This window comes from Pangasianodon hypophthalmus, chromosome 22 (genome assembly GCF_027358585.1).
Source record: "Pangasianodon hypophthalmus isolate fPanHyp1 chromosome 22, fPanHyp1.pri, whole genome shotgun sequence".
NCBI classification, from domain to species: domain Eukaryota; kingdom Metazoa; phylum Chordata; class Actinopteri; order Siluriformes; family Pangasiidae; genus Pangasianodon; species Pangasianodon hypophthalmus.
In genome coordinates, this window is record NC_069731.1 from 19,423,669 (window position 1) to 19,450,846 (window position 27,178).

Sequence of the window (27,178 nt, forward strand, 5' to 3'; positions counted from 1 at the left end):
ATAAATAAAAGCCGTTTAATGTAGATTTTACAGTAATTTACTAGCAATAAAGTCATTTACTGCCAATTTATTGCCAATAAAGTATTGTAAAATTTACAGTAAACAACCGTAAAACATATTTCCAGTAAAGTACTGTACTGTACTGTAGTATTTTTATTTATTTATTTATTTTACTTTTCCTTATTTCTGCCAGATACTTCCACTTTTGATTAAGATTTTTTGATGCATTATCTACTTTCACTTAAGTATAATTTCGCAGTACTTATCTCAGTACTCAGTACTCAGTTTCTCAGTACTTATCCCGAGCGTTAGCATCAGTCAGCTTCAGATCTAAATTGCTAAAAACGCTAAACTTTAACGTGTGACAGCGAGAATGAGACCTAACATCCATCACTGCTGCTACGTACACTTTATCGTTATCACAGCAGCTTCTATCATGACATCTAGTTATTAGCATTGAGCTAGTCTGCCTTATGCTAGCTAGCATGATAGATTAGCAATAAAGCTCTTGTTAGTTAGTCTTAGCTAAAGTTTTCCTACATTCCTTGGTGAAAGAGACACTAATTAATTTTGCATCCATACTCACACTTTCATACTTTAAATACATTTCTGAGTTTATATTTTTCTACTTGAACTCCAGTGACGAGTTCGAAGCTTTAACTTTTACCAGAGAAATTATTTAGATGAGTAATTGAGTGAAGAATTTCGGTACATTTGCGCTTTCTGTTTGTCCGTGACTCGTTATCCCGGTGAATATTCTCCACTACAAAGCTTAAGGTTAGCGCTACGTTAGCGCTGCACACACCAATTAGTTCTAGAGTTCTCTAGCTTCTGAATTTCTGCAGTTTGTCAGGTGTGTGATTTCCAGCCAAATATGTTCACGCTGTTTGTCCGACGACAAAAAAACACAATCACGACTGGAGAGAGCACTTTGGATCACTGAATTTGCATTTTTCTTTTTGTCCATGAAAGCGAACAAAAGCTGAATTCTCCGTGTTGAATGACAGGGTAGAATTACGAAGACAATCAACAGCTTTGGGGAATAAAGAGAGAATACAATATGATGCTCAGTTGAGGATAAAGTCCTGAATAAAAGTGCTCCAAGCAGCAAAATACATTTTCTGTAATGCTGGAAGGAAGCGGCGTGGGTTTGGATTTGACATGCTTGTTATAGATCATAACAAAAAAACATATTTTGTAGTGCATATGGCCGGTGTTCATAAGGCTACATAGCACCTACATAAGCCCTTCATGACAGCTGATATGAATCTACATAAATTTTTATTTGTCATAAAGACATTTGAGGCTTTTTGATGTCAAGTGATATAGATCTTTGTTGCAATAATGTTGTGTTATAACACTTGACTCATGTTATAAAGCAATGATGACTGACTTTGTAGCTTTAATGTGTCATAGCACACCAAATAAGGTTAATTGGGAACATCAACAAAGGTGACACGTCCAAACGATGGTCTGAAGTGACTTCTAAACTTGTCATATGGTGGGAATGTCAACATGTACGCGTGCTTATAATGCTCCTATGACATAATGAAGGTTTTGACACTGACAGTTACACCATAATGACAGTGCTGTGTTTACTTCATTTGTCAGTTTAGTAAAGTGAATTTTGATATTTTTTGCATGTAGATGGTGTTACTCTTGACATAACTGTAGTGGGCAGTGTTCATAATGCTGCATGATACCTTCATAAGCCCTTCATGACAGGTGATAAATCTACATAAACATTTATAAAGGCTTCAGTAGGCTGTCATAAAGATGTCTGAAGCTTTTGTAAAAGTAATATTTACAAAAAGCGTAAAAGTGATATAGATTTTTTGTTGCCATAATGTCGTGTTACGACACTTGACTTACATTAGAAAGCCATGGCGACTGACTTTGTAGCTAATAATGTGTCATACACACCATATAAGGTTAATTGGGAAAATGAACAAAGTTGGCACATCTGAAGTGACTTCTAAACTTGCCATATGGTGGGATGGATATGCTTATAGCACTCTTATGACACTGACAATTACATAGTAATGACAGAGCTGTATATATTTCATTTGCCAGTTATGACAGTGTTATTTATATTTTCTTTGATATTGAATCAGCTTAGAACGAATTGTGTTATAACACAGCCTTATGTCAAATCTGTCATATTATGTCATGTCTTGTGAAAAAAAAACCCACTACAAAGCCTACAGCCGTTGGAATGAGCCTTATAATCTAATCCAGTCTTATATCAGTTATAATGATGGACTTACGCAGGTCATGTAGCCCTATGTACACTATCACTAAGTCAAGTGCTACTAGACATTTTATCTTTCTTTTTTATCTTCATTAAAGCACAAACCCAAATAAAATCTAAGTATTTTTCTGTATTCTTTATAAAATACAATCAAACTCCTTTTACTAGCTGATTCTAAAGTGTGAATAGACAAATCCATGCTCTGTGTAGCTTTTGAAGTTTTTTTTTTTTTTTTTTTTTTTTTTTTTTTTTTTTTTTTTCACGCATTATTGACTTACTATCCTGTTATTGTTACCCTTTCATAATTTTCTCATTTTTCCCACTTTTATTTACGGCTTATTGTAAAACCTTGAGGTTCTCCTTTTGTTTGGTTCCACCGTAAAAGCGTATTGATACGCTCATTTGCTAATCTCTCTGTCAATTCTTTGACCAAAGGGAAGAGAGGCGTTCCTTTAATTGAGCCTCTGAGCGATGGAAAGTGTTGACTGATTTCCCTCTCGGGACCTGCTGGATGGTTTAAATCCCAAAGCCTGGTAGTAAATCATTGTCTTTCCTTCTCCTCTTCAACCCCCTGCAGATGTAGTCATCACCAAACCTAAACTTTAACTAGCTTTAATGATCAGAGGAACATTGAATAATACATTCTAATCGATAACAATTCGTCATGAATTCCTTCTCTTAGAGTGTTTTTAGTTCTCTGTGTTTTTTATTTACATTTAGCCATGTGCCTTTGTTTTGGTTTTGGTCTTGGCTCCGCCCCGTCTCATCATTGGTCATTAACCTTCTCTGAGTTTGATTTGTTATTTGTTTGCCTTCTTATATCCTTTGTGCGTCATTGTTCTTCGCGAAGTCTTGCCAATTGTATTCATGTGTTTCTGTGCATTATTTCTTGTTCTATATTTATTTTGATTTTCCGACACATGTCCGTGTTATCGTTACTGATTATGGATTTGGTGATGACTATGATTCTTGGATTTGGGCAATAAAGACCACGATGAGTATAGGAATAAATCATGTGCTGTTATATGAAAATAACCAACTTCAGGGTGGTAACAGTAACTCCGCTTCATCACACCACCCCATCGTTGATTATTTTCCTCTATTGGCACATCCCGGACTGTTTTATTCCTTGCTAAATGAAATATGTTATAGGAAACTAATCAACCATGTTTTATTCCTTTCTTATCTGCAGTTTTAATATGTTCATAAAGACTAAAACCATTTTGAGAATAAACATTGACTTCCAGTCATTTGGTAATAAAAAAATGAAGCTTGGTGGAGACGGACCCAAACGGCTGTTGCAGCATCTGTTGACTTCGGGACGGTTCTCTGACAGCACGAATCGTTTGTGCTGGACAATCGTCGAGTGATGCTATCGACTGACATTGTCTTTATGCCTTTAGAGCTTTACTGAGGCCTGAGCTTGTACTGATGAGCCTCGGTACGTTCTCCTGCAGAGGAGTAAAACCTTTCTGGAAAAACATCATTACTGCTCGCATTGGAAACTCGCTTGTAGATTGCAAACAATGTGGTGGCCATGTTGAGGTGCGTTGGTGGGCAGAGTTGCCTTGTTTGTTCTACTGTTCATTTAGCAGAGATGAATAAGACGAGTTTGACGAGACTCAGGAAACACAGTGACAACGCAGTGGGTGGTGTGTGTGTGTGTGTGTGTATATATATATGTATATATTTCAGTTATTATATACGTTTGCTTATTTATATTCAAGTTGTGGGTGTGTTTTTAAATTTTTTTCCAATTTTATTTCCTAGGAATGGACCAATCCAATTTTTTGCAATTTTTTAATACAGTACTATTATCAGGGCTATTAATGCCGATCCAATGCTAGCTTTCTCCCCCTTTAACCCTCTTTATTCCTTAAAATGCTCTTTAGAATTTTGCTTCTTTTGCTATACATTCAAAAATCATTTCTTTTGTTTGTTACACACCATTACACATCAATTTCATGAACATTTTCTTTCATATTTACAAACTGAAAGAAAGCGATTCCAAACCACATCCATAAACTAAGAATAAGATTAGTTGTTCAATTTGGGGGAAAAAAATTGCTTACAGAGGAACGTCAAAAAGTTGCAAAGTGCTGAATGACATCAAGATTTTCTTTTTCTAATCTCCCGACCAATCGGATTGCAAGTTGGGGGTTTAAGCAAGAGAAACAAACATGGAGGACAAAGTACGGGACTCGTAAGTGAGTAAATATGAGGAGAATTCTGAAAACTGTTTCATCCAATATTTCAACACACACACACACACACACACACACACACACACACACACAGTTAGTCTGGTTAATTGTAGTAACAGCCCAGGATTAGACCCTGTCTGACCCCCAGGGACTCATTAACACATCATGCTTTGTAGAAGTCGCAGCTCCAGCGCTACCCCCAACTGCTGCAGCTCTGTGTGTGTGTGTGTGTGTGTGTGTGTGTGTGTGAGAGAGAGAGAGAGAGAGAGAGAGCTACAGGATGCCATGTCACATAACATTTCCTGTGGAGTGACACATGTGCTCTTCTGATCATGTAGAGCTTCACAGATTTCTCTCTGTCTCTCTCTCTCTCTCTCTCTCTCTCTCTCTGTCTCTCTCTCTCTCTCTCTCTCTCTCTCTGTCTATCACTCTCTCTGTCTTTGTCTTCTTCTTGCAGTAATGACAGACACGTTTTATTCCTCTTAAACCCCAGCAATTTGCCAATAATTACATATTTTAATATTTATTAAAGGAAGACATACGTTTTATCCATTTATAGTTACGTTTAATGTTCCGTGAAACAAGTTAGTGCCTGTTCTCACTGATGTTATAGCAACAATTTTTCCCACACGAGCCTCTCTGGTGAGGGAACAAAGCGCTGACACTGGAGACTCCTTCCATAAATGTTATATAAATAAAAGTCTCCTTACAGAAGTCCCTGTTGCCATAGAACAGGCTGTTACTATAGAAACAGTAACATGATAACTTGTGTTGCAGCTTTGTGTGTGTGTGTGTGTGTGTTATACTCCCACAGACTCAGTGAACATTAGCAGCAGCTACACTGTGTGTTCGTATCACAAAAAAAATTAAAATAAAGACTTTGTTTAAACATCAGCATTCTATAATCATGAACTTTCTCTTTTATTTATTACTGTTTTTTTTTAAATAAAAGTTTTAATTTGAAACATTTAAAAAGTACATATTTTTACAATACAATAAAACCTTAAACACCAAATACCAAACACTAAATATAGGTCAAATACCAAATTACTTCATATTCACTACATACTCTTTCTATATAGCATTTAATAAAATGGCGTAATGCCCAAAAGATATTCTTCTTCTTCTTCTTCTTCTTATCATTATTATTATTATTATTAAAAATTATTAACAGCACAGTCTGGTGAGCTGTAAAATGTTTTTTCCCACACTATTTTTGTGAAAACTATTTTTGCAAACAAACAAATAAATAAATAAATAAAATGAAATGTTAGAAACATTTTTCAAGAATGTGAAAAATATGCATAAGCACTTTTAATGAATTGCTGAATAACTCTCTCTAATGACTTTATTCACAACGCAAAAACATCCGGAGCCTTTAACATGCTTTTCGAATTCGCTTTTAAAAACATTTTTTGTTGAATTCAGATTTTTTTTTTCATTATTTTATTATTTTTCAGATTTATTTATTTATTTATGTATTTATTAATTGATTGATTGATTGTCTTTTTTTCACATTTTCCAGATAGCTCATAATACTTCACTAATACTGTTGGAAGAAGTTATACAATTTTAGTAACTAACACACACACACACACACACACGTCCTTTTGATCCGTCTTCAGCTCACAATTCCATATTTTTTCTCAGCATGAGGCAGTCAGTCATCCTGATTTACATCTCTCTCAGTGTTAAACTCACACACACACACACACACTCTCTCTCTCTCTCTCTCTTACACACACACACACACACACACACACACACACACTCTCTCTCTCACACACACACACTCCACGACAGCCAGAGAAAGTGCCACGCTGAGCTTTGACTATTTTCATTTGCTCAGAAATGAACAGCTGCTTTGTTGAATAAGAAAAACGCCTCCTCGATGCACTTGACATAACATTTGTGTCGTTTTGTTTTTTTACTCTTGTAATATTTTATCGTCGTTTGTAGGTTAATGAGCCGTGATCTGAATCTTATTAACTTCACTTGACAAGTCATGCGTAGAGGAATAAAAACTATACAAAGAAATCAATGCACAAATAAATAGCCTCATAAATCGACATCTAACGAAGCTATTGATTAATGATATAAATTAGTGTTAACAGATCTGTGTGTGTGTGTGTGTGTGTGTGTGTGTGTTATACTGCCAGAGACATGGTGAACATCAGCAGGAGCTACACTGTGTGTTCATATCACATAAAGCTTGGAAAATAAACATTTTGTTGAAAAACCATTATATTATTAAAAACTTATTCTTTTAAATTTCATTTTACAAATGATCATTACAGGAATTTCTTGTAGGAATGTATTTTATTGTATTTTAATATATTTTACTTAAAATTTTTAAAGCACATTGAGGTCAGATCCCAAAACAACGTCCTATTCACTACTTGCGCTCCCTACTTAGCATATAACTGTGTTATGTCTGTAGAGTGCACTAGATGGCCAGAAGACGCTTATATCTGGGCAAAAAAAAAGAAAGAAATCTGAAATCTATCCCACTTCACACTGGACTGAGGATACGTTCACGTCACCAAGCTGAACTGACACAAGCCTGATTTTCTGCCTTAACGTGACGCAGATCTGATTTTTGTTTCAGGATTGTTTTTTAAATTCAGACCTGAGCCACTAATTTACATATTTGACATCCATCAAATATGTAAATTGGCAGAATAAAATAAGTTTTAATAATATAAATAATTTTAAAAGAACCTTTGTCTCTGTATTCCAGGTCACTGGTGTTAGCCAGCTTTAACTCACATTTTGAAATCAGAAAAAAGTTGGATAATTTCATCCAGCATCAGTAGAGTTTCCCGTCACACTCTATAAGTTTTTAATTTACTTGCAAATTTTATCTTTATTTGTGCATAATTTAGATTTGTCATTAGATTTATAACTTTCAGTCTTCCTGTAAAATAATTTTTAATAATGTAATAGAATAATATATTGATGCTGCTGTGATTAGTGACGTGTGCTTTGAGGAGCTGCTTGACGCCATCTTGGAAAATACGTCTTGGAACGTATTGGAAATTTGGAATTGGAAATTTGGAAATTTGTCACTGCTGGTACCGTCACTGGTGTAACCTCCTGCGCTTATGACACCAGTGACAATTCAAACTCCGGTGACTTAAAGTAATGGCACCGCATTAAAGATCAAAAACAGTGGTTATTTATTCAAAAGGAATTTCAGTACAGTCACAATATTTTGAGAATGACACATATTTTGAGAATGCGACATAAATGAGAACTTTAACGTGTATGTAACGTATATTACTGTCAGCGTCGACATCGGAGGACTGCGACAGTGATGACTATATTCAGTGGAAGGATGGGGAAATCGGCTGTTTATGGATACAATCTGAAAAAAAATTGGAATTGTGCAAATCAGCTTGCAAAGTGTAATACCTAAAGAGTTTGACACTCTCGCTTTAGATAGCAGAATTTGCTGATTGTATAAAAGTACATTTACAACTTCATTCCTTAGCTCACTCATATCTTCTCAACAAGTTCTCCAGAACTTCAGAGAACATTGTCTTACCCATGCCAAGGCTTCTGGCAGCATTAACTCTATTCCAAACTACCAGACAGAAGTAAAGTTTATCTTCTTTATCGACTGGTATCTCTTGAGAAACATTTCTCCAGCATGAATATGCATTTATACCTCCTTTCTCTACTCGACACGGCGCAGTACACGCTGCACACAGTCTTCCGTTAATTATTATTGATTTCACAGCGCAATTTTATTCACCAGGATCTGATTGTGTTTGCTCGACATTAATCCTGGCTTATTTGTTTGGCTGTGCATGCTGAATCCTCGCAAGCTGATTTATGGTCATGTGGAAAGTGCCACTAAATCGAGCTGATGTAACTGAAGAAATAAAGGAAGTAAACACAACTTTGGGTGCTGTTATGGGAAAATAATCAACAACAGGGCAGTGTGATGTGACCACCATGTTGAACCAACATCATTAGAGCTCGTAATGAGACAGGAATTCCCACATGGGATACTAATGAGGCGACGTCAGTTACTCAAATCTGACCTGCAAATCACAGGTTTATATTAATACGTTATTGTTTCTATAGTAACAACTCATTCACCTGTATATCTGATTTCTTTAGATTTAGACTGCTGTCTTCTTGCTTGTGATTGTAAAAGATAGCCAGCTAATTAGCTAGATATATTTGTTTAAAAAAAAAAACAAGCTGTAAAACAATGGTTGTTGTATAATATCTAAATGACAGGTTAAAAACTTTAAGTCAAGCTCAGGTTGATTCTTCATTGGATCATTGGCAAACATTCAGCACAACACTGAACACACGTTTGACTCAGATCATATTTCACTCTATTCATATTTAAACAACTTTCATCATGCGAGTGCATATTAGACAAATTAGACAAATTGGTTTTAAGCCTGTAAACAGCACAATAAACGTCTCTGGCTTCATCAGCTCGAGTTTGGCTGCTTTCCCGCAGATGTGCATCGAGACACTGAATAATCCTCCGCCTCAGAATTACAGTGATTACGCCTCTCTGCGAGCCACAATGCATGAAATAAGCCGTCTCTCACACCCTCGCCTCAGCCGGAACATCGCTTTCCACGTGCTCCTTCCAGCGCTCAGGTTTATCGCTCATTATCGAGAGGTTTCCTGAGCGTCTGGCTCTTCGACCACGTGAAGTGGCGACGCTGAAACGGTGTCACGCGCCGTCTGTTGTTCGAAAGAAATGAAGCTCCACGCTGGTGAACAAGGGAGTAGACGTGAGAGCGACAGACAAGGCATCAAATTCGCAAACCTGTTTCCTTCTGGAGTGGATCAGTATGCTTTATATATGTGTATACCACACTGCGGTTGAATTCTCGAATCTGATTGGTCAGAAGGTGTGCATTTTTTCGTATAACAGCGTAGCTCTGAAAGTAGTTCCGACTGTAACATCAGCTTCAGGTTTATATCAATGCTCATACTAACAGCTCATACACAGGGACCTGTACAGCAGATGCACATAATCTAAGACTAATAATAATCTGATTTACCAAAATGTGTTAGATGTTTAACAAAGAAAAACGTATAATCATCGATGTGGTGAATTTATTTTATTTTTTTTTTTTTGTTAGGAGACTTTTATTTACCTTGTGGACTTGTGGAAGGAGTCTCCAGTGTCAGCGCTTTGTAACGGTCACACTGCTTTGTAGAGTTTGTTTTATACAAGCTGCATTTTTGAGAGAGAGAGAAAGAATGAGAAAGAAGAGAGGCTGGTGAGAGAGCAATCACTTATCTATTGTCGCTGCGGTTATACAACATTAAATCTAACAATAAATTGTGCAAAAAGGCAGAACGTGCCGTTCCTTAATAAATAAAACATTGTAATCGTTGGCAGATTGATGTGGTGTGAGCGGAAGAACACACTCCAGTCCGTGCTGCTATAGGAAAATAATCCACTTTGTGGTGGTAACAGTAACTCCGCTTCACGCCACCCTAGCATGCATTATTGTCTTATTACCGCGAGGTCTATTGTGTGTTATCTGTATCTGGTTTATAGCAATAAAGGTGTGTGTTTTAGCACAATCTTTAGCTTGCTACATGATATTTATACCACAGCGCTGTTAAATCCTGGACTCTGAAGGTGTTTTCTATGGCAGTAGTACAGCTGAAAATAACACATTTATAATAATATGCTTGTGTTTATCTGATTACGTGTTGTTATTTATTTAAAAAAAAAAAAAGAAAATGTGTGTGGTAACTGATATGGTGGAGTTTTCTGTAAGAGTGTAATGTTTATGTATAGAAGGAGTCTCCAGTGTCAGCACTTTGTCACAGTTATAGGAAAATAGTCACCTTCAGAGGGGTAACAGTAGCTACACTTGAGCTGATCATTTTCCTGTAACTGCACAGCACGGGGTGTTTTATTACCCACCTTGCTTCCGTCAGATAGTTCATTTGAACTGGGCTCAATCTGTTTTCTCAATTCCAATTACAGTGTATAAATATTGACAGAATATTAGTCTTCAACTGACTGAGTAAGTAAAAAGAGTAAAATCGTCTATTCATATCCACCTGTGATTTTTGTCTCGTGGTGAAGTCTCGTTCTCGCTTACTGAGCCTTATTGTTCTCATCTGTATTTCCTGTTTTCTTAATTGTGGCCTCTCTTTTTTTTCTGTGATTATGGATTTTGTGTTTCTGACTTTGCCTGCATGTATATCGAACCATGACCACGATCTCACGCCTGTTTTAAACGACGTGCTGACTTTACGCACGTGTGTCCTGCCTATCTCTCCGGATCAGAATTCTCTGCTATGAGACATACAGCCAGAGCTACAGTTCACAGGGTACACAAAAAAAAGCATCATGGCATCTCCATCCCATGCAAACACATACATTATCTGCAATTCTTTCACCTCAGTCGTTTACTGTTGATTATGTGTGCATTTGTTTTGCACGAGAACCCATCCATCGGCTCGGGTTTCATTACGGAGACGGCGGGGCTGTGCATTATTTAAGCCGAGAACGTCGCTTGTGTAAACAAGGCGTCGAGAAAATCTATTTTGTAAAGACTTTTCTCTGAAAGCAGTGCGATGAAAGAGAAACAAACGTTGTTTTTCCAACCGTATCGGAAAGGCATAAAGTCAGGTGATTTGTTTTTTTTTTTAATCAGGTTAAAGTTGGATGATAATGCAGATACAGTTAGTCCTGAATCAAATTGTTCATAAAACACATTACGTTTCTTATTTTTACACACAATGCACCTGACTGAAAAAGTACCACAGGCATTACTGACGTGTGTAACAGGTCATCGCACCTGTGCAGCGTAGAGCCACGTGTTTGTGTTATATAACGGTATAGAAGACCGAGCACAGCTTTTCTTCCGTATCTGACGCTTCTTGACGTCTAATTCTGACCTCGGCCGTGTCCTTCCTCTCAGGACTGACCTGAATATAAACTCATTTGTCTGTCGTTTTTATGTCTCGACCCTCAGTCCTTGAGCGGCGTGCTGTAAATACAGGCTGTCAGCCCAATGTCACTTCCTCTCGTCTCTGCGTGCTGCGTTTTTTCGCCTCGAGGCCGGATGTTAAACGCGGCTGCAGGATGAAGTGAATGAATAAATGATTGTGATTACCTGACAGTGGGGAGGAAATTGGAGGGCGTGCAGTATGGACGCTCCCATAAGCAGTGTAGGTTGTTTTATCGTCTCGCATACACACACACACACACACACACACACACACACACACACACACGCTCACTGTGGATTTACTCCACTCACAAGTGATAAATAGGCTTTTATAACGAAACACATGTTAAGACACCACAATTTTCATCTGCTATTTGTCAAGCTGGTGTAGACTGACTTATGCTGTGTGTGTGTGTGTGTGTGTGTGTGCATGTTAAGACACTCTGCCTTGAGGATAGACTGGAAAGCAATACAAAAAAAAATCTTCAGGCTATTTTTGTGGAGATGTAAATATAACGTTTGCCTTCACGTTGTAGCAATGAAACGAACCCGATGTTGATTTGTGGAGAAAAACAGAGACGTGTCATTCTTTAATAAATCAAAAAATTCAATTGTTGTAGTAATAAGAGAAATAAAAGACTTTGGGATGTGCTGTTATAGGATTCATGTGATTTCACTTAACTGTCTCTCTGGTACGTTTGAACCTAAAATGTCAATAAATATATATATTATAAAAATATATTTTATTATGCTTTTTGTACTTTTGAATCTGAAATGACATTTTTAAATGAGCAGTTTAGTGCAGTCATGGAAAAATTCAGCTATTATACGACTTATATTAATATTAATATTAATAATAATAATAATAAAAGTGCTATAATCTTTGATTCAGCTTTTAGAAGAATGACATTTGAATTAGATAGTATAAACATATCTGATATTATAAATAAGATAATATTTATCTGACATGATCTACTGTATAGCTGTTATAGAATTATTTCGTGTATTTATTTAGGTGGAATAGCTGTCAGTATGCTTTCACATCACACATATCTGATATCCCTGGAAGTGTGTTGTGTCTGGATATAATACTTTAACGCTATCCTTATCTGTACAGGTGGAGCTCATTAACACAGGTGTAACATTTCCAGGTGTAGCGGCGTGATCTGATTTTTTTTTCTGAACCCCAAAGCCTTGCTATGGTTCACGTCCTCACTGACCCTGGAAATCCAATTCTCTGGTCGTGGGTGCCAGTTAACCTGCGATTACACACTGCGCCTATAAGCGCCGCATTGTGTGTGTGTGTGTGTGTGTGTGGGTATGTGTGGGTGGGTGAATGGGTAGGGGGGTGTGTGAGAGCACATTGCTTCAGGGTAGATTACACTGCCATGCCGTTGTGTTTTACACGATGGTGTGTTATAGGACAGTCGTAATGTCGAGGACAAAACTGCTCCCGTGTGCTCCGGTCGCCTCTGTTTACTTCAGCTGAGCAGTAGCATTGATTTCTCTATAAACCTTATCCTGGGGTCTGTGTGTGTGTGTGTGTGTGTGTGTGAGTGTGTGTTTGCTTGTGTAGAGTCAACTGCAGAATTGTTAGCTCCCTATATGTGTGTGTGTATGTATATATATATATATATATATATATATATATATATATATATATATATATATAAAATGTGTGTGTGTGTGTGTGTACGTACGCTTTAATGTAGGAGTGCTGCATAGTTCTCAGCAAAACACTGGCTTAAAAATATTGGCACCCTGACACTTATAAACACCCAGGACTCGGGAGATGTTTGAGGCTCCGTCTGTGGAGGTTTTCTTAATATCCAATCCAAAAATCAAAGTCAGAAGCCAGAACACAATCAGGTCAAAAACACAATCTGAAATGGTGTCTGGAGATCATGAGTTCGAACAAATCCCGACAATGCGACAGCCACCTGTGGCCGGGAGCCAAGCGAGCAAAATTGGTCATGCTTTCTGGGTGGGAGGGGCATGCTCTGTCTGCCCTGTCAATCAAAATGACACTAGCCAATCATGGCAGTCTGTGAGATCATGTATGAGGAAGAGGGCAGATAGCACTTTGTTCTAAATGTATATAAATGAATATAATTTATAAATGAATATAATTTTTCACTCCAGTTTTCTGCAATTTCACTCTAAAACTCAAAATCATATAATAACTGTTGCTACGGTTAGCATTCTTTTAAGGGGTACCAAGACTTTTTTTGGTAACCAACTACATGTGCATTATAATTACTGTACAGTAAATTCTGTGTTTTTCTGTTACAGTTCAACAGATGAACATCTTCGCTGGGATACTGAAGGTAAACTTATCCATCAGTCTGTTTTTAACTCAAACCTTTTTACACTCCAGATATTTAAAAAAAATGTTTATCTCAGAAACACATTAAAATCAGTGATGGTGGCTTTTACACAATGAAATGATTTATAAAGAGAGGGACATTACATCTCCTCCATGGCCGTCCATCAGTGTGGCGGTTGTGTTTGAAACGTATTAAACGCTGTGTGTGATTGATATCGTGACATTTCAGACGTCTGACAGGTGAACATTAACGTGGAGAAAAGCAGCAGTAAAATTTCTCTTCTTGTGAAACTTTCAAACAACCTTCAAGCTATTAAACTGGCCTTAACATTAGGAAATGTTCCTACAGCTGTAATTAACAGCAATTAAGAACAATTATACCTGTTAATGATATACACCAAGATGTCAAGACTTTGCGTTTTTACTTTAAAAAAATGAGCCTTGAACACGATTTGGCTCGAGAGCAAGGAAAAGACAGAACACACTCGATCATGAGCAGCGTCTTCGTCTCGTTCTGTCTCGGTGTGTTCCTGTTTCATCAGCAATCATGTTTCATTTCTCTCAGTTCCATTGCTCAGCTTGGTGCCAGTATTTTCTCTGGCATCGGCATCCCGGATTAGGAATTAATCTTGTTTCGTGGAAAATGGATTTTATACAAACTTATCAACATTAAGAGCTCGCTTAACCCTTAGTGTAACCATTCATTTCACCATCTTCTCCGTTTCAGTGTAACCTGCAAATATAAATCCCTAGAGGGCAATTCTTCACAAATGTCAACCTGACCATGGACGTTGTGAGTCAGGAACAAAACTACTTTTAAAATGTTTGTTCGTGTATATATTTAACTTCTTTAGCCAAATTATAGAGAAAATTGAGTCGTTTATACATCAGATATACATATGGAGTACCAGTTCAGTTACATCACATCCTTAAACGCAAAAATCTTAATGTATTCCCAAAACAAGAAAATCTTCCAATCTATACTTTTTGTGTTCAGGTCTCTTTCATGTGATACATACAATGCTTTCTGCAACAGTCTGTAAAATTCACAGAGTTTGTAGAAAACGTGTAGTCCCAAACGCGTGTGCACTCGATGCCACGTCCATAACGCTGATAAACTGCTGTGTATTTGAAATGCGTAAATCAATACATGAGTTTTTACGATTTGTCTGCATTGTCCTCAAGAGGTTAAATGTCAACATGCGCAAATTGACTCATTGATCCTTAGCTTGTCTCTGCTGTGAGACATTTTGTTAGCCAATGTGAGTGCAAATGTCACATCCATGATGCTGGAGCTGCCCTTGAATTATCAGAAATTATACACCTTCCATTAATAGCATTGAGTTTCTGCAAAGCGTCAGCAAATAATCCAGGTTTCAAAAGTTAGGAATGTTCAACTACAGACAGTCAGACTTTTCCTGAAAGGATGTTTATAGTGAAATCAAAACCTTTGCAAATAAGCACAAATGAATTCTAATCACTTTTTAAAATTAATACTCATAAAAAGGCCACTACAAAAATAAAAGAAAATAAAATGTCCAAGCAGCCTAAGAGGTTGTGAAATAAAACCTTTTGAAAAAAGCATAGAAATGAAGGTGATTTGAGTTAATATTAGAGTTAAGATGTAAATTTTATATCCATAGCTAACGTCATTTTTCATTCAGACTGGTGTGTACTGTACTCAAACACACACACACACACACACACACACAGGTGATCATGTGATCAGGGCGGTGTTCAGGCTCGGGGCGACTCACACAAATCTCATGTAAATCTCATGTAAATCTCGTGCAGTTTCATTGGCTTTCAACTGACAAGATTCCTAAAGACACTGGAGTTTTCCAGACACTAACCCGTTTTATTCCGACTGTTCCGCTTCAGCCTGAGATTTTAAGATTCTGGTGAGATTGCAATCCTCATTCTGTCATCTCTCTTCTGCTGCACAGATGGACAGAAAGACATCGAGGATGAGCTGAACACCGGACTGGAGCTTGTGGACTCGTGCATCAGATCCCTGCAGGAGTCCGGAATTCTCGACCATCAGGAATACAGCACGAGCGAACGTGAGTAACTCTGAGGCTCTGATCATCAGAAAACTGAATATCACACTCTTAAAGGGTTTTTCCATTAAAGGGTTTGTCCTGCTGAGGGAGTCCTTAAAGGTTCATACAGAAAACATTCCAAGGAAGCTAAAAATCCTTAATTATCCAACAAAACCCTTCGAAGGGTTCGTCTGTGTTCACCATGTAAAATTCCACTTTCTAGTTCGAAACCGTTACTACAGTAGAGTTAGTGACATCATCAGCGGACATGGCAAACAGTACTTTTCAGGAATATAACTTGGGATTTAAAATGACAAAGCTCATCACAGTGAGCGAGTCATGAGTGTAGCTTCTTCGGGATCTGTTTCTGCTAGAGCAGAACTGTTGGCTACAAAGCTTTTGGCTACAAAAGTTGGCTACATCGTGTCTGAAATGTCACTTACTCAATATTAATTATCTTGTTTATAGAACGTTGTATAAAAGCAACATGGCAGAAGCAAGAGTATCAACAATGTTCAGTATAAGCGCACTCTTGCTCATGCGATATTGGTTAAATATCACGATCTGCTCTGTATGTGTGTTATGTGAACCATCCACGGATAAGTCTTCAGAACTGGAACGTATTTCCTGGGACAGGGTTCAAACCCGAAATCCGACCCTCCCAGCTACGCCACTGGCTGTATGGTGTCCTGAACTCTCAATCGCACTAATTGTTTTTCTCATTTCTCTTCAGCGCTCTCATGATTCCTGTCATGTGTATATCATTTGAACAGAGGGAGAGAGAGAGAGAGAGAGAGAGAGAGTGAGAGAGAGAGAGAGAGAGTAGGCAAATTTGCACCATCTGTGATAATTACATATGAACTCTACTTATGGTTAATGGATGTAACTGTGAATTATAATGGAGGAACACTGAGGTGGTATCGAGGCCTAGTGGTAGAGAAATATAGACTCCTTCATCGAAAAAAGGTACTTTAATGCCATTTACGTCTTTCAGTTTCAGCCAAGGTAAGTAGGGGGTTCTGTGCTATTACCCACAATGCTGTGAGCATGAAATGCGTACGCCATTTTCTGCCTCCAGAAAAGTCAAGAGGGAGTAATTAGATTATATTTAGAAAATTGCCTTGATTTATGCTGCTTTTTTCTGCTGTTTGAGAGCCGATGTTCTGAAAAGGGAGGCGTGACAATTATAGTCGAGCCCAGAGGGTCCGGTAAAAGCGTACAGTTTCATTTTAGGTTTAGCATCTCTCAGTGCATTTTGGCCTCTTCAACAAAACCAAATTCACGCTCCAAATTCGAGAGCCTAATGCTGAAAAGAGCTCTGAGTACGTAACGTGCAAAAGGTACAGCGTGGAAGATTTCTCAGGTCAAGGCATTGTTGATCAGAATGACATAACTTATTGAAATATTAAAATGGATTCCATAAAGAGTTACCATTACCTCCCGAAGTTGATTATTTTCTAGCGAACTGCTGGCATATTGCTGCTACTTAAAGGATAGATGGATGGATGGATGGATGGATGGATAGATAGATAGATAGATAGATAGATAGATAGATAGATAGATACAGATCGATCGATAAGCAGCTTGTTAAAATACTTGTGTTTCATAACTTTGCATCCATGGGTAGAACATTTTTTAACTTGTTTTCCATCGTGATTTTGTCATTTTCAACATTGACAAAAATTTTTCTTAACTTGAAAATATTTTCTTAACTTGAAAATAGCGGTAATTAATTTTTTTTTCTTATTCGGTGCATCCTAATTGCTTAATTCTGCACTAAAAAATGAGTCGGAAAAGCATTTTCAAGGCTGTGCATGGTGGAAAATAAACAGTTTCAGTGTTGGAGTAACGATGATTAAAGTGCCGTAAATCCCAGTGCACCGATAATTTTAGGGAATTGAAAGCGTAAGAGGCGTGGGTTCCAGACCGTTCCAAAAGGAGCGTGAATCATTTTTTAAAGAGTAAATATATGTTGGCTTGTGTGTGGGGACGTTTGTGATTTTCTGCTCAGGGCAGCATGGCACTCAATAATTCATCCGTTAGAGGAAATCAGAATGAAAAAGCTACTGCCTTTGTGCACGTTTTAATGGAGAGGCGCTTTTGTAGCTTGACTGACAAGCAGCCAAACGTTGTTCCTCGCACGTGTCTTAAGGCTTTATTCTTCCTTATATCTGCTGAAACACATCAGCAGGCTACACATGCTGAGGAGAAGAGAGATATATCGAGGATCTTCTGAACATCAAGGGAAATCTGTCTTTATCCAGCAAAAAAAAACAGTTTTAAAATAATTTCCCCCATAAAATATGTAAGCTTGTTGGTTGAGGAGATCTTTGTCCTGACATGCAGAATATATTTATGGCATCTCTTACCTGTGTAAAGGTTTATTTAAGTCACTAATGTTTTTTTTAAACATTTCGTAAACCATCTATTTGGTGCCAGTAGGTAGCCATAGGGTTAAAATTTAATATGATGATTTTTTTAGTCAATAAAGCATGATAATGAAGAAGTTTCTACCATCAGGTTCAAACTAAAGTGGTGAGATCACATATTTCAGGAAAAAACCCTAACCACCTTGAGAAGAGTGTTTTATAAGTTTCTGAAGTTCTCCTTTGACAGCATTGTTTTTTTTGTTTTTTTTGCTCTATAGTTTGTTGCACTTCTGTAAATGTTCAAATTCTTAAAAACAAACAAACACCCCTCACTGATAAATGTCCCAAAACCAAACATAAATACCCCCATACTGCTAAACTTACCCCTCCATTCTTAATGCCCCATACACAAAAACAGAACCGCCCCTCACTACTCGATGTCTCAAACCCAAGCATAAATACCCCCACACTGCTAAATGAACCAAACCCAAGAATAAATACACCCCTCACTGCTAAACACCCCAAAACCCAAAAGGATTTTAACAGAAACAAAAGCCTAATAAACAAACGCACATGGAGAACTCAGACCAAATCATATAACACAAAAGCAATGCTCATGATGCTGGGAACTGTGGCGTGCTTCTTCATTTTTTTCTGGTTGTTTAGAGTCAATACAGAAGCATTGTGAGAGGTCAGTAGTGCAAATCCATCGTAAGAAATGAGCTATGGGATCTAGAAAGATATGCAGAACTAAGAAAAACACTTTGATATATGGGAAAACAAGGACATGGACTTAATGACGTTAAACACACCATAAGATGTCACAACAAACAGTGACACAACAGGGATTAACATGGAACAGGTGAACACAGTCAGGTAACAAAACAGTGACAGGGCAGAGACAGAGACAGAGACAGAGACGGTACTATAACAGCAGCAAAGGTACATGGTATAATAAACAAAAGCATGTGGAGAACTGAAACCGAAATACGTGACACAAATGCAGCACTCATCGAGTTGGGAACTGCGGCATGCTCTGAGAGGAGGAATTCATGACAATAACGGTCATGGAGGATCCAGAGCCTGTCATGGGAACGCTGGGTGAGAGGTGGATGGGATGCCAGATCAGTGCAAAGCACATATTTACATCTAGCAGAAGTTTAAAGTTACTAGTCACCCTACCGGCATGTTTTTTGCTAAGTGGAAGGAAACAGGGAAATGTGGAGGACGTGGGAAACCCCACAGTAACCCAAGATCGTGATTGAACCAGGAACGCTGGAGATCAGATTTCCGATGACATCAACAAATGGCGTCTCGGATAATGATAATGAGTGTTTGATATCTGATGTTGGAAATCTCTTTGCGAATTAAACATTACAGAGGAACAATCAAATATCCAATGCGCCAATCAGTGACATGTTGGTGTGTTTATGCCAATCAGGCAATAATTATTTCTTTTATCAAATGGGGAAAAAAAACAGAATTTTATTAGTCCATCCAACCATTTCAGATAAAAGGAGAAGGAAAGGAATGAACGAGGAATCAGTTTCATTATCTCTCAGCTTGATGTGTCTGGCTAATAAGAGCCACAGATTAGCGTGATGGACGTTCAGCATCACACCACGCTGCCCTTTTCTTCTGAGGGAAAAAATCTTTTAGAGGCTTCAGTTTGTCTGATTGAGAGTGATCGTTCTAACATGCTGGAGTGAAAAGCTAAAAGCTCCATCAGTTCTGACATGGCTCTCGATAAATTAAAGGTAAAGTTCTGGCGCCTCACATAACATCATATGCTTTTCGTTTTGTTTGTTTTTTTAAACACATTTTTGGTTTTTCATACCTGCTTGTCTTTTGGACTTCACCCCCCTCCTTTTTTATTCTCGCATACCAGGCTCTTTTTGCCATCCTTCTCTCTCTCTCTCTCGCTGTCTCGCTTTCTCTCTCACTATTTTCCTCCTCCTCTCCTGATAAATTATGTATGCCGGTTCTGCCTGGCTGTGGCTTGCATCGCTGCCTTGCTGAAGCTCTCTCTCTCTCTCTCTCTCTCTCTCTCTCTCTCTCTCTCTCTCTCCCTCTCTGGTGGTGCACACAGGACCGAGTCTGCTCTCTCAGAGCTCGCTGCAGCTCGGCTCGAACTCCTCCGGATATCACAGCAGCCAGACGCCGGCTCTGAACGACGCCCAGGCTTCGGCATCACCTCAGCTGCAGCAGCCTGGAGGAGCCGTGCACAACTACAACCAGGTCAGTCCTTCTTTCTTTCTTCCTTCTTCTCTTTGCTTCTCGGTTGCATGCTTGTCTTGTCTCCTCTCCTATGCTATTTCTCTCTCTCCTTCTCTGTGTCTCCCTCTCTCTCTCTCTCTCCCTCTCTCTCTCTCTATGAGGCTCTTCTGTATCCTTAGGCGGGAGTGGTAGCATGGCTGGGAATCAGCGCTCAATAACCAACCGCTTCCTTCCAGCTCAGATTTCCACTTTTTTATACCACTGTAAAAATCACTGGTGCTAAATTGAAGTCGTAAGCCAGTCTTACGCTGTGTGGTCTTTTAAGATTATCGCTATTATCACATATATCCCAAGAAATCTCCATACCAGACTGTGTGATAATGAGTCTTCTCCATGTCAGATTATACGATTATATGAAGATCCTCTAACGATAGACCTGTGCTTAAAGAAAATGACTACGTTCTGTTTACATCATCAGTCAGCGTGATCAGAAGATCAGCTCACGCAGAAAACGAGCTCACGTTAAAACACAAACATTCTTCAAAGTGAGTCTGAGGTAATAAGGAGATATTTCTGTCTAATAACTTTTAGTTCATGTTTCTCATCACTAGCGTGTTTATAGCTGTTCCGTGCATTTACCGTCATCCTATTGGTGGATTTTAGACAAGCGAGATTTTAATTAGAAATTTCTCACTTTTTTTGTCAGCTGTTGGCTAAATTGGGCACCGATCTCAACTCATGACCAAAGAATTCTTTTAGGGTGTGTGATATTTGTCTGCGACAGCAAAATCGTACACTGTAAAGGGTCCGTGTTTAAATGACAAAAACAAATACCTGGTTCTATGCGGACAAGATGTGAACAAAAACATTTTGGGCTTCAAAACTCTAAATATTACACAAAGTTCTCATATTGCTGCTTGTTCTTCATCACTTCAGATTAAGTTTGGCATTAAAATTAAGGAACGCTTGGAATGACCCAGATTTCTATCAGCAGTTACCTACTGAGTAGATTAAAGATTGTTGTTAGTCCCTGATGTACTGCTGATACAGATCACTGCAGCGAGAGGGTAAAGGTGGATGACATGATGGCTGAAAGAAAAATCCCAGCTGATACAATTTAATAAATATTTTAATCACCCAAAAGATTTTCTGCATACGTTGATAAGATTTGTATCATCTTTTATTAAAACATAATTCCAGAGTATGAGTACCCATCTTAGACAGAAAATTATCTGCAGAAGAGCTTATGTGTTTTTTTCATATCTGGATTCATGAATATTTGATTTCTAGACCTTGTGTGGTGAAACAAATAGAAACAATACAAATTGAGTTAGTATTGACAGTATGACAATGAAATAATTAATTTCCTAGTTTAGTGCATGCCTAGAAAAACAAAAATAAGAAAAGTCATTTATTTTTTGTTTTCATCATCAGAAATAGCAGGTACAAAATTTCAAAGCAATTTGTGTTCCTTTTGCTTCTTCGTAAAACATAAAAATGAAATTGTAAACAAACCAAAACAGAAAACCACAAGTTTTTCAGAATATCATTAGGTCAAAGCCAGCCAAAGTGCATATGTCTCTTGCTCTTGGCTATCTTTAGATACGGCTTTGGAACCGCTTTCTGAAATGATTATAGATGAATGAGAAGAGGATTGTCCTCCACGACAATATCAGAGATGATTATTATCATAATCATCATCATTTTGTGCTGAACATGGCTTACATCACCACTGTCATGGATTCGCATCACGGTTTAAAGCCCTTCAAGTGCCACGTTCATATTTTGTTTTGTAATTGTCATGTGATTTTGTCTGTGCCTTTTGTTGTGATTCTAATCTTGTCTCCTGTCTTGTCATTGGTGTGTTACCTGATTGTGTGCACCTGTTTCGTGTCAATTTGTGCTTAGTTTGTTGTGTTTTAACACAAAGTCCTGTGCATTTGTGATGTTTTAAGTCTGAGCTTTGCTTTCTCGTTATCATGTGCCTTCTTATTTCTAGTTTTACTTTTACTTATTTCTAGTGTTTTTGTTTATGATTATGGATTATCCGTTTTTGACATTGTCTACATGCATATTGACACGCACTTGTATCCTGTACGTTACAGGCATACGTTTGCTGAGGTATAATCTCAGATATTTTTATGGACAGCAATCCTCTTCTCGCCACATCTGTAGTCATTTTGGAATTTGGATCCAAAGCCGTACTTAAAGCTAGCTAAAAGTCTTAGTCGTATTTTCTGGCCTTGACCTGAACGATTTAAAGCCCTTTTATTGTTTGATTTTCAAAGAAGGAAAAGAAACACTGAAATTTCATATCTGCTCTTTCTGATAATAAAAACAAAACCCTGCTTGGATTTGGAAACAATAACCAAACAACCATTCATGTTTTATGTTTAAATTTCCATTACTGACACGAAAATGGAACAACCAAAATGTACACGAACCAAGCTAAGATGTTTTTGTGTTTTTTCCATTTTCATTTTGAAATGACTTACAAGGATCATAAAGCTGGCTTTAGATTTTCTCGGTCATAGACACATGTTTTCAACTTTGTCATGTTTCGAGGAGTTAATTGCACCCCTGCTGATGAGCCACTAATTATGAGCAACACTGCAGTGCCATGAAGTTCCTAGAGTTGCATTTCCTTAATAAACGAGTGCGAGCGTTGTGTTCTTGCTAGAACTGTTCATTAAAAAAAAATACACCGTCCCCGTTTACACGCAAACATTTCGTCCGGCCGTGTTTGCTGCTAATTATCTCCTTATTTTTGCCGCATGCTAATGAGAGAGGCGCTGTTCGGGAGAAAGACATGAGGGAAGTTGATGTATGTTCCCTCATTCGCTCCCTCCCTCATTCGCTCCCTCCCTCTTTCTCTCGCTTGCTCTCAGTGTGTGAATGAATACGCCGGGTCTCTCTATTGTGGCTCGGAGCAGTACTTTTAATGAAAGATGCCAGCCATCGTTTCTCCTCGTGTCGTGTGTGTGTGTGTGTGTGTGAGTGAGAGGCTGATATTGCCATATAAAGGAAGGCATTCATTTCCTGTGGCACTTCCCTCATTTTAAATAGACAGAGTTTTTCAGTAAATAATAATAAAAGGAAAAAAGAAGATGAAAGGAAAAGTTTACTTCAGGGAATTTTATTATTCTATTGGCTAATATTAATATTCCAGCTACACTGTCTCACTCTCTCACTCTCTCTGTCTCTCTGTCTGTCTCTATCTCTATCTTTCTCTTGTTCTCTTAGTCACTCTCTGTCTATCTCCATTTCTCTCTCTCCTTCCTCTTTCTCTCTGTCTAACTCTCTCTCACTCTCCCTGTCAGTCTCTCTGTCCTTCTCTTTGTTGGTCTGTCTCTCTCTTTCTTTTTCTAATTGTCTTCTGTTTTTGTTCTCCTGGAGAAACCAAAAGCCTTTAATTCCAAAAGCGTTCTTCATAGAATGTTCAGAGGTTTCCTTAAAAAACGACAAAGTACAGAACTGTCTCTCTATCCATCCTTCCACCCATCCATACATCATCAGGTGTTTATGAGTGTGTGTGTGTCGTTCTCTGTGTGTGTGTGTGTGTGGTTCTCTCTGTATGACTGTATGGTTCTCTGAATGTGTGTGGTTTTCTTTGTTTGACTATGTGGTTCTCTAAGTGGGACTGTATGGTTCTTTGAGGGCAGTTCTGTGTGTCTGTGTGTGTGTGTGGTTCTCTCTGTGTGACTATGTGTTTCTCTGAGTGTGTGTGGTTCTCTGTGTGTGTGTATGACTGTGTATTTTTCTGATTGTGTGTGTGGTTCTCACTGTATGACTGTGTGTTTTTCTGATTGTGTGTGTGGTTCTCCCTGTGTCTGTTTGTTTGTGTGTGTTTGTGTGTGGTTCTCTGTGTGTGTGTGTGTGTGTGTGTGTGTGTGGTTCTCTCTGTGTCTGTGAGTTTCTTTTTGTGTGTGTGTATGTGTGTGTGGTTCTGTGTGTGTGTGTGTGTGTGTGTGTGGTTCTCTCTGTATGACTGTGTTTCTCTGAGTGTTTGTGTAGTTCTCTTCGTGACTGTGTGGTTCTTTGTGTGTGTGTGTGTGTGTGTGTGTGTGGTTTTCTCCATGTCTCTGTGTTTCTCTGATTGTGTGTGTGGTTCTCTCCGTGACTGTGTGGTTCTTTGTGTGTGTGTGTGTGTGTGTGTGTGTGTGTGTGGTTCTCTGAGTGTGTGTGAAGTGTACTTCACTACATGACAGTGGTTTTATGTAACACAGTGCATCAGTTCAGTGCTCTCCTGCTCGGATATTTATAACACTGCAAAGCTCCTATTCTGTAAATAATTCATCCACACGTGGAACCTCGAATCGTTCCTACACATCTCTGCTGTTGTGGAGAAAAACGAGTGAAGATGGAGAGAAGCAGACCGAGAGCTTGTCATGTTGTTCATCATGTTTACATACAGCATAAAAAAACACTACACCTTTTTCATTTTTTTCCACAGCAACTGCACCGTGTGTGTGTGTGTGTGTGTGTGTGAGACAGTGATGCCTGGCTAAACAAATTAAAACACATGTTCACATGTGATTTTTTGGTTGTTTGTTTACTTGGGATCACGTGCATAGTGTCAGGGCATAACATGGTGAAATGCGTCTTCACATGTTGATCACATGACGTCACGTGTTTACTGGAGTTACAGAAACAGACACATGAATTTTACACGATTCACATGTGAAATTATTTACACACCTGATTTTTATATGCTTCATGTTGTGTTTCACGCAATTTTCACGTTAGTGTACGTCTGTTTATTTTTACATGTGATTTTTTTACATGATTCATTTCTTCTTTGCATGTAGGGCTGTGGTTTCATCTTGCAGATGTGATTTTTCACGTGTGATTGTCTGTTCACGTGTCACGTGTTTGCGTGAGTTACAGAAACAGTCACGTGAACTTTACATGTGAACAATCACATGATTCACGTGTGAACTGTACACATTTGTAGAGACTTTCACACAATTTTCCCATCTTTCACTGTGGTGAAATGCATCTTCCCAAGTGTTGCCCTTGTGATCACAAGTTACTCACATAATCACAGGTGAAAAAACAAACCCTCACGTGTGAAACGTGTGCTTTTCCTGTAGGTGTTCGGAAAGCACGATACAGGTGCTTGGTTTTTTTTTCCCATCTTCAAGCCGTGCAAGGAATTGTGTGTGATTTTGAACAGAAATCTTTAAATAAACACTTTAAAATAGCAGATCTTGGCATCATAAATAACATAATCCACTCAGAACCAGATTAATCAGGTTTCATGGCTTCTTCAGATGAAGAAACGTGGAACTAATGCTTTACTCTAATCACCTGGAATCAGGAAGAGAGCCGTATTTATACGACACCATGCTAAAGTACTGGCACGGAGCCCTCGTTAATGTGCACAGGTGAACCCTCAAATATGCATTACTGCTATCTGTGCCAGACGGTGTGTGTGTGTGTGTGTGTGTGTGTGTGTGTGTGCGTGTATGGTGTGTGTGTGTTTGCAACATCTGGTGCTTTCAGTAAGATTTCCAACCACATTCCCCGAAAATATGAGACTAAAAGTCTGTCCTGATCTGAGACTCTGATTTAGGAGGGAAAAACTATTTTTTTTTTTTTTTTAGCTTAAAAATAATTTCAAAACCCAATATTAAAAATAATTTCAAAACATCCAAAGCAGCTCTTAGTGTCTGTACCTTTGGGGTTATATCCATAAATGTTTCTTGTAGAACCCTATACTCAAATAATAGCAAAATAACAGACAGACGGACAGACAGACGGACAGATAGATAGATGTTCCGAGTAGAACAATTTGAGTATAATCCTAGACAGTATAGTCTGTCTGTCTGTCTGTCTGTCCGTCTGTCTGTCTGTACTCTTAGAAAAAAAAAGGTTCCTTGAGAGTTCTTTCAATGGTTCTACATTTCTGTAAGGGTTCTACTCGGAATCTCTTTCTGAAAGGGAAGCTCTGGGGTTTTACACAGAACATTTAAGGATTGCCTTAACAACATAAATGCTAGCTGGAAGCATCTATTTGTTTATTTTTCTGTATGTGTTTCTGTGTATCTATCTATCTATCTATCTATCTATCTATCTACTGATAAATAGATATAGATAGGGTTTCTCCTAATAATTTCAGTCTGAGACTCATTCACAAAGCTGCTCCTGACGATTCAGAGATAATCCAGAGAATCCTATATAAAAAAAAATATTAAAGCCTCCAAAAAGGTTTTTTTTTTTTTAGGTTTGTACCTCTGGGGCAGCTCTTAAAGTTTTATGTAGAACCCTACAACAAAGGGTTTCCCTTTGGGAAGGATTCAGATAGAATAACAGATCCGAGCAGAACTTTTACAGCAGAATATGACTGGTATTTTTTCTCAGCAGTAATGAAATGTTTGTCTTTCTGAGAGCTTGCTGTTTCATGCTGGTCTAAATGTTGGGTTTGATTTGTAGCAGAATTCCACTGCTGCTGCCGTTCCTCGGTGCCTTGTTCAAAATGATGACCTCCTGCTAGATCCATACTTTATTACTGTTTTCAACCTTCCTGGTACGTTCAGTGCTTGGAAATGGATTCCATCTCTTCTGCAGCTCTGCATTATGGCTTGGATATTTTTTCATTTTAAATTTGCATCATTTTCTGAATTATTAGTCTTATAAACAGTGTTATAAAGCGCATTGTTCTGGTTCTACGTTACAGATAAGCTATTGTACTATCCATAGAATAGACTAATCTTTGCCATGTTGCTTAGCAACTAAAACTACATTAAGTGGCAGAAGAGTTGCTTATTGTGAATATTATTAATAATAAAATATTTATTAAATGCTAGATTT

General features: G+C 38.1%; 1 protein-coding gene across 6 annotated transcripts in view; it reads left to right on the top strand.

Moving 5' to 3' along the window:
- Positions 1 to 27,178, top strand: part of ctnnd2a (catenin (cadherin-associated protein), delta 2a) — a 265,685-nt gene that overhangs the window by 110,174 nt on the left and 128,333 nt on the right. For all 6 annotated transcript variants that reach the window (XM_034298153.2, XM_026938090.3, XM_026938091.3 and 3 more), the window contains 3 exons: positions 13,704 to 13,738; positions 15,684 to 15,800; positions 20,238 to 20,386. In XM_034298153.2, the coding sequence (XP_034154044.1) occupies positions 13,704 to 13,738; positions 15,684 to 15,800; positions 20,238 to 20,386 (301 nt within the window). The remainder of the gene's footprint in view (positions 1 to 13,703; positions 13,739 to 15,683; positions 15,801 to 20,237; positions 20,387 to 27,178) is intronic.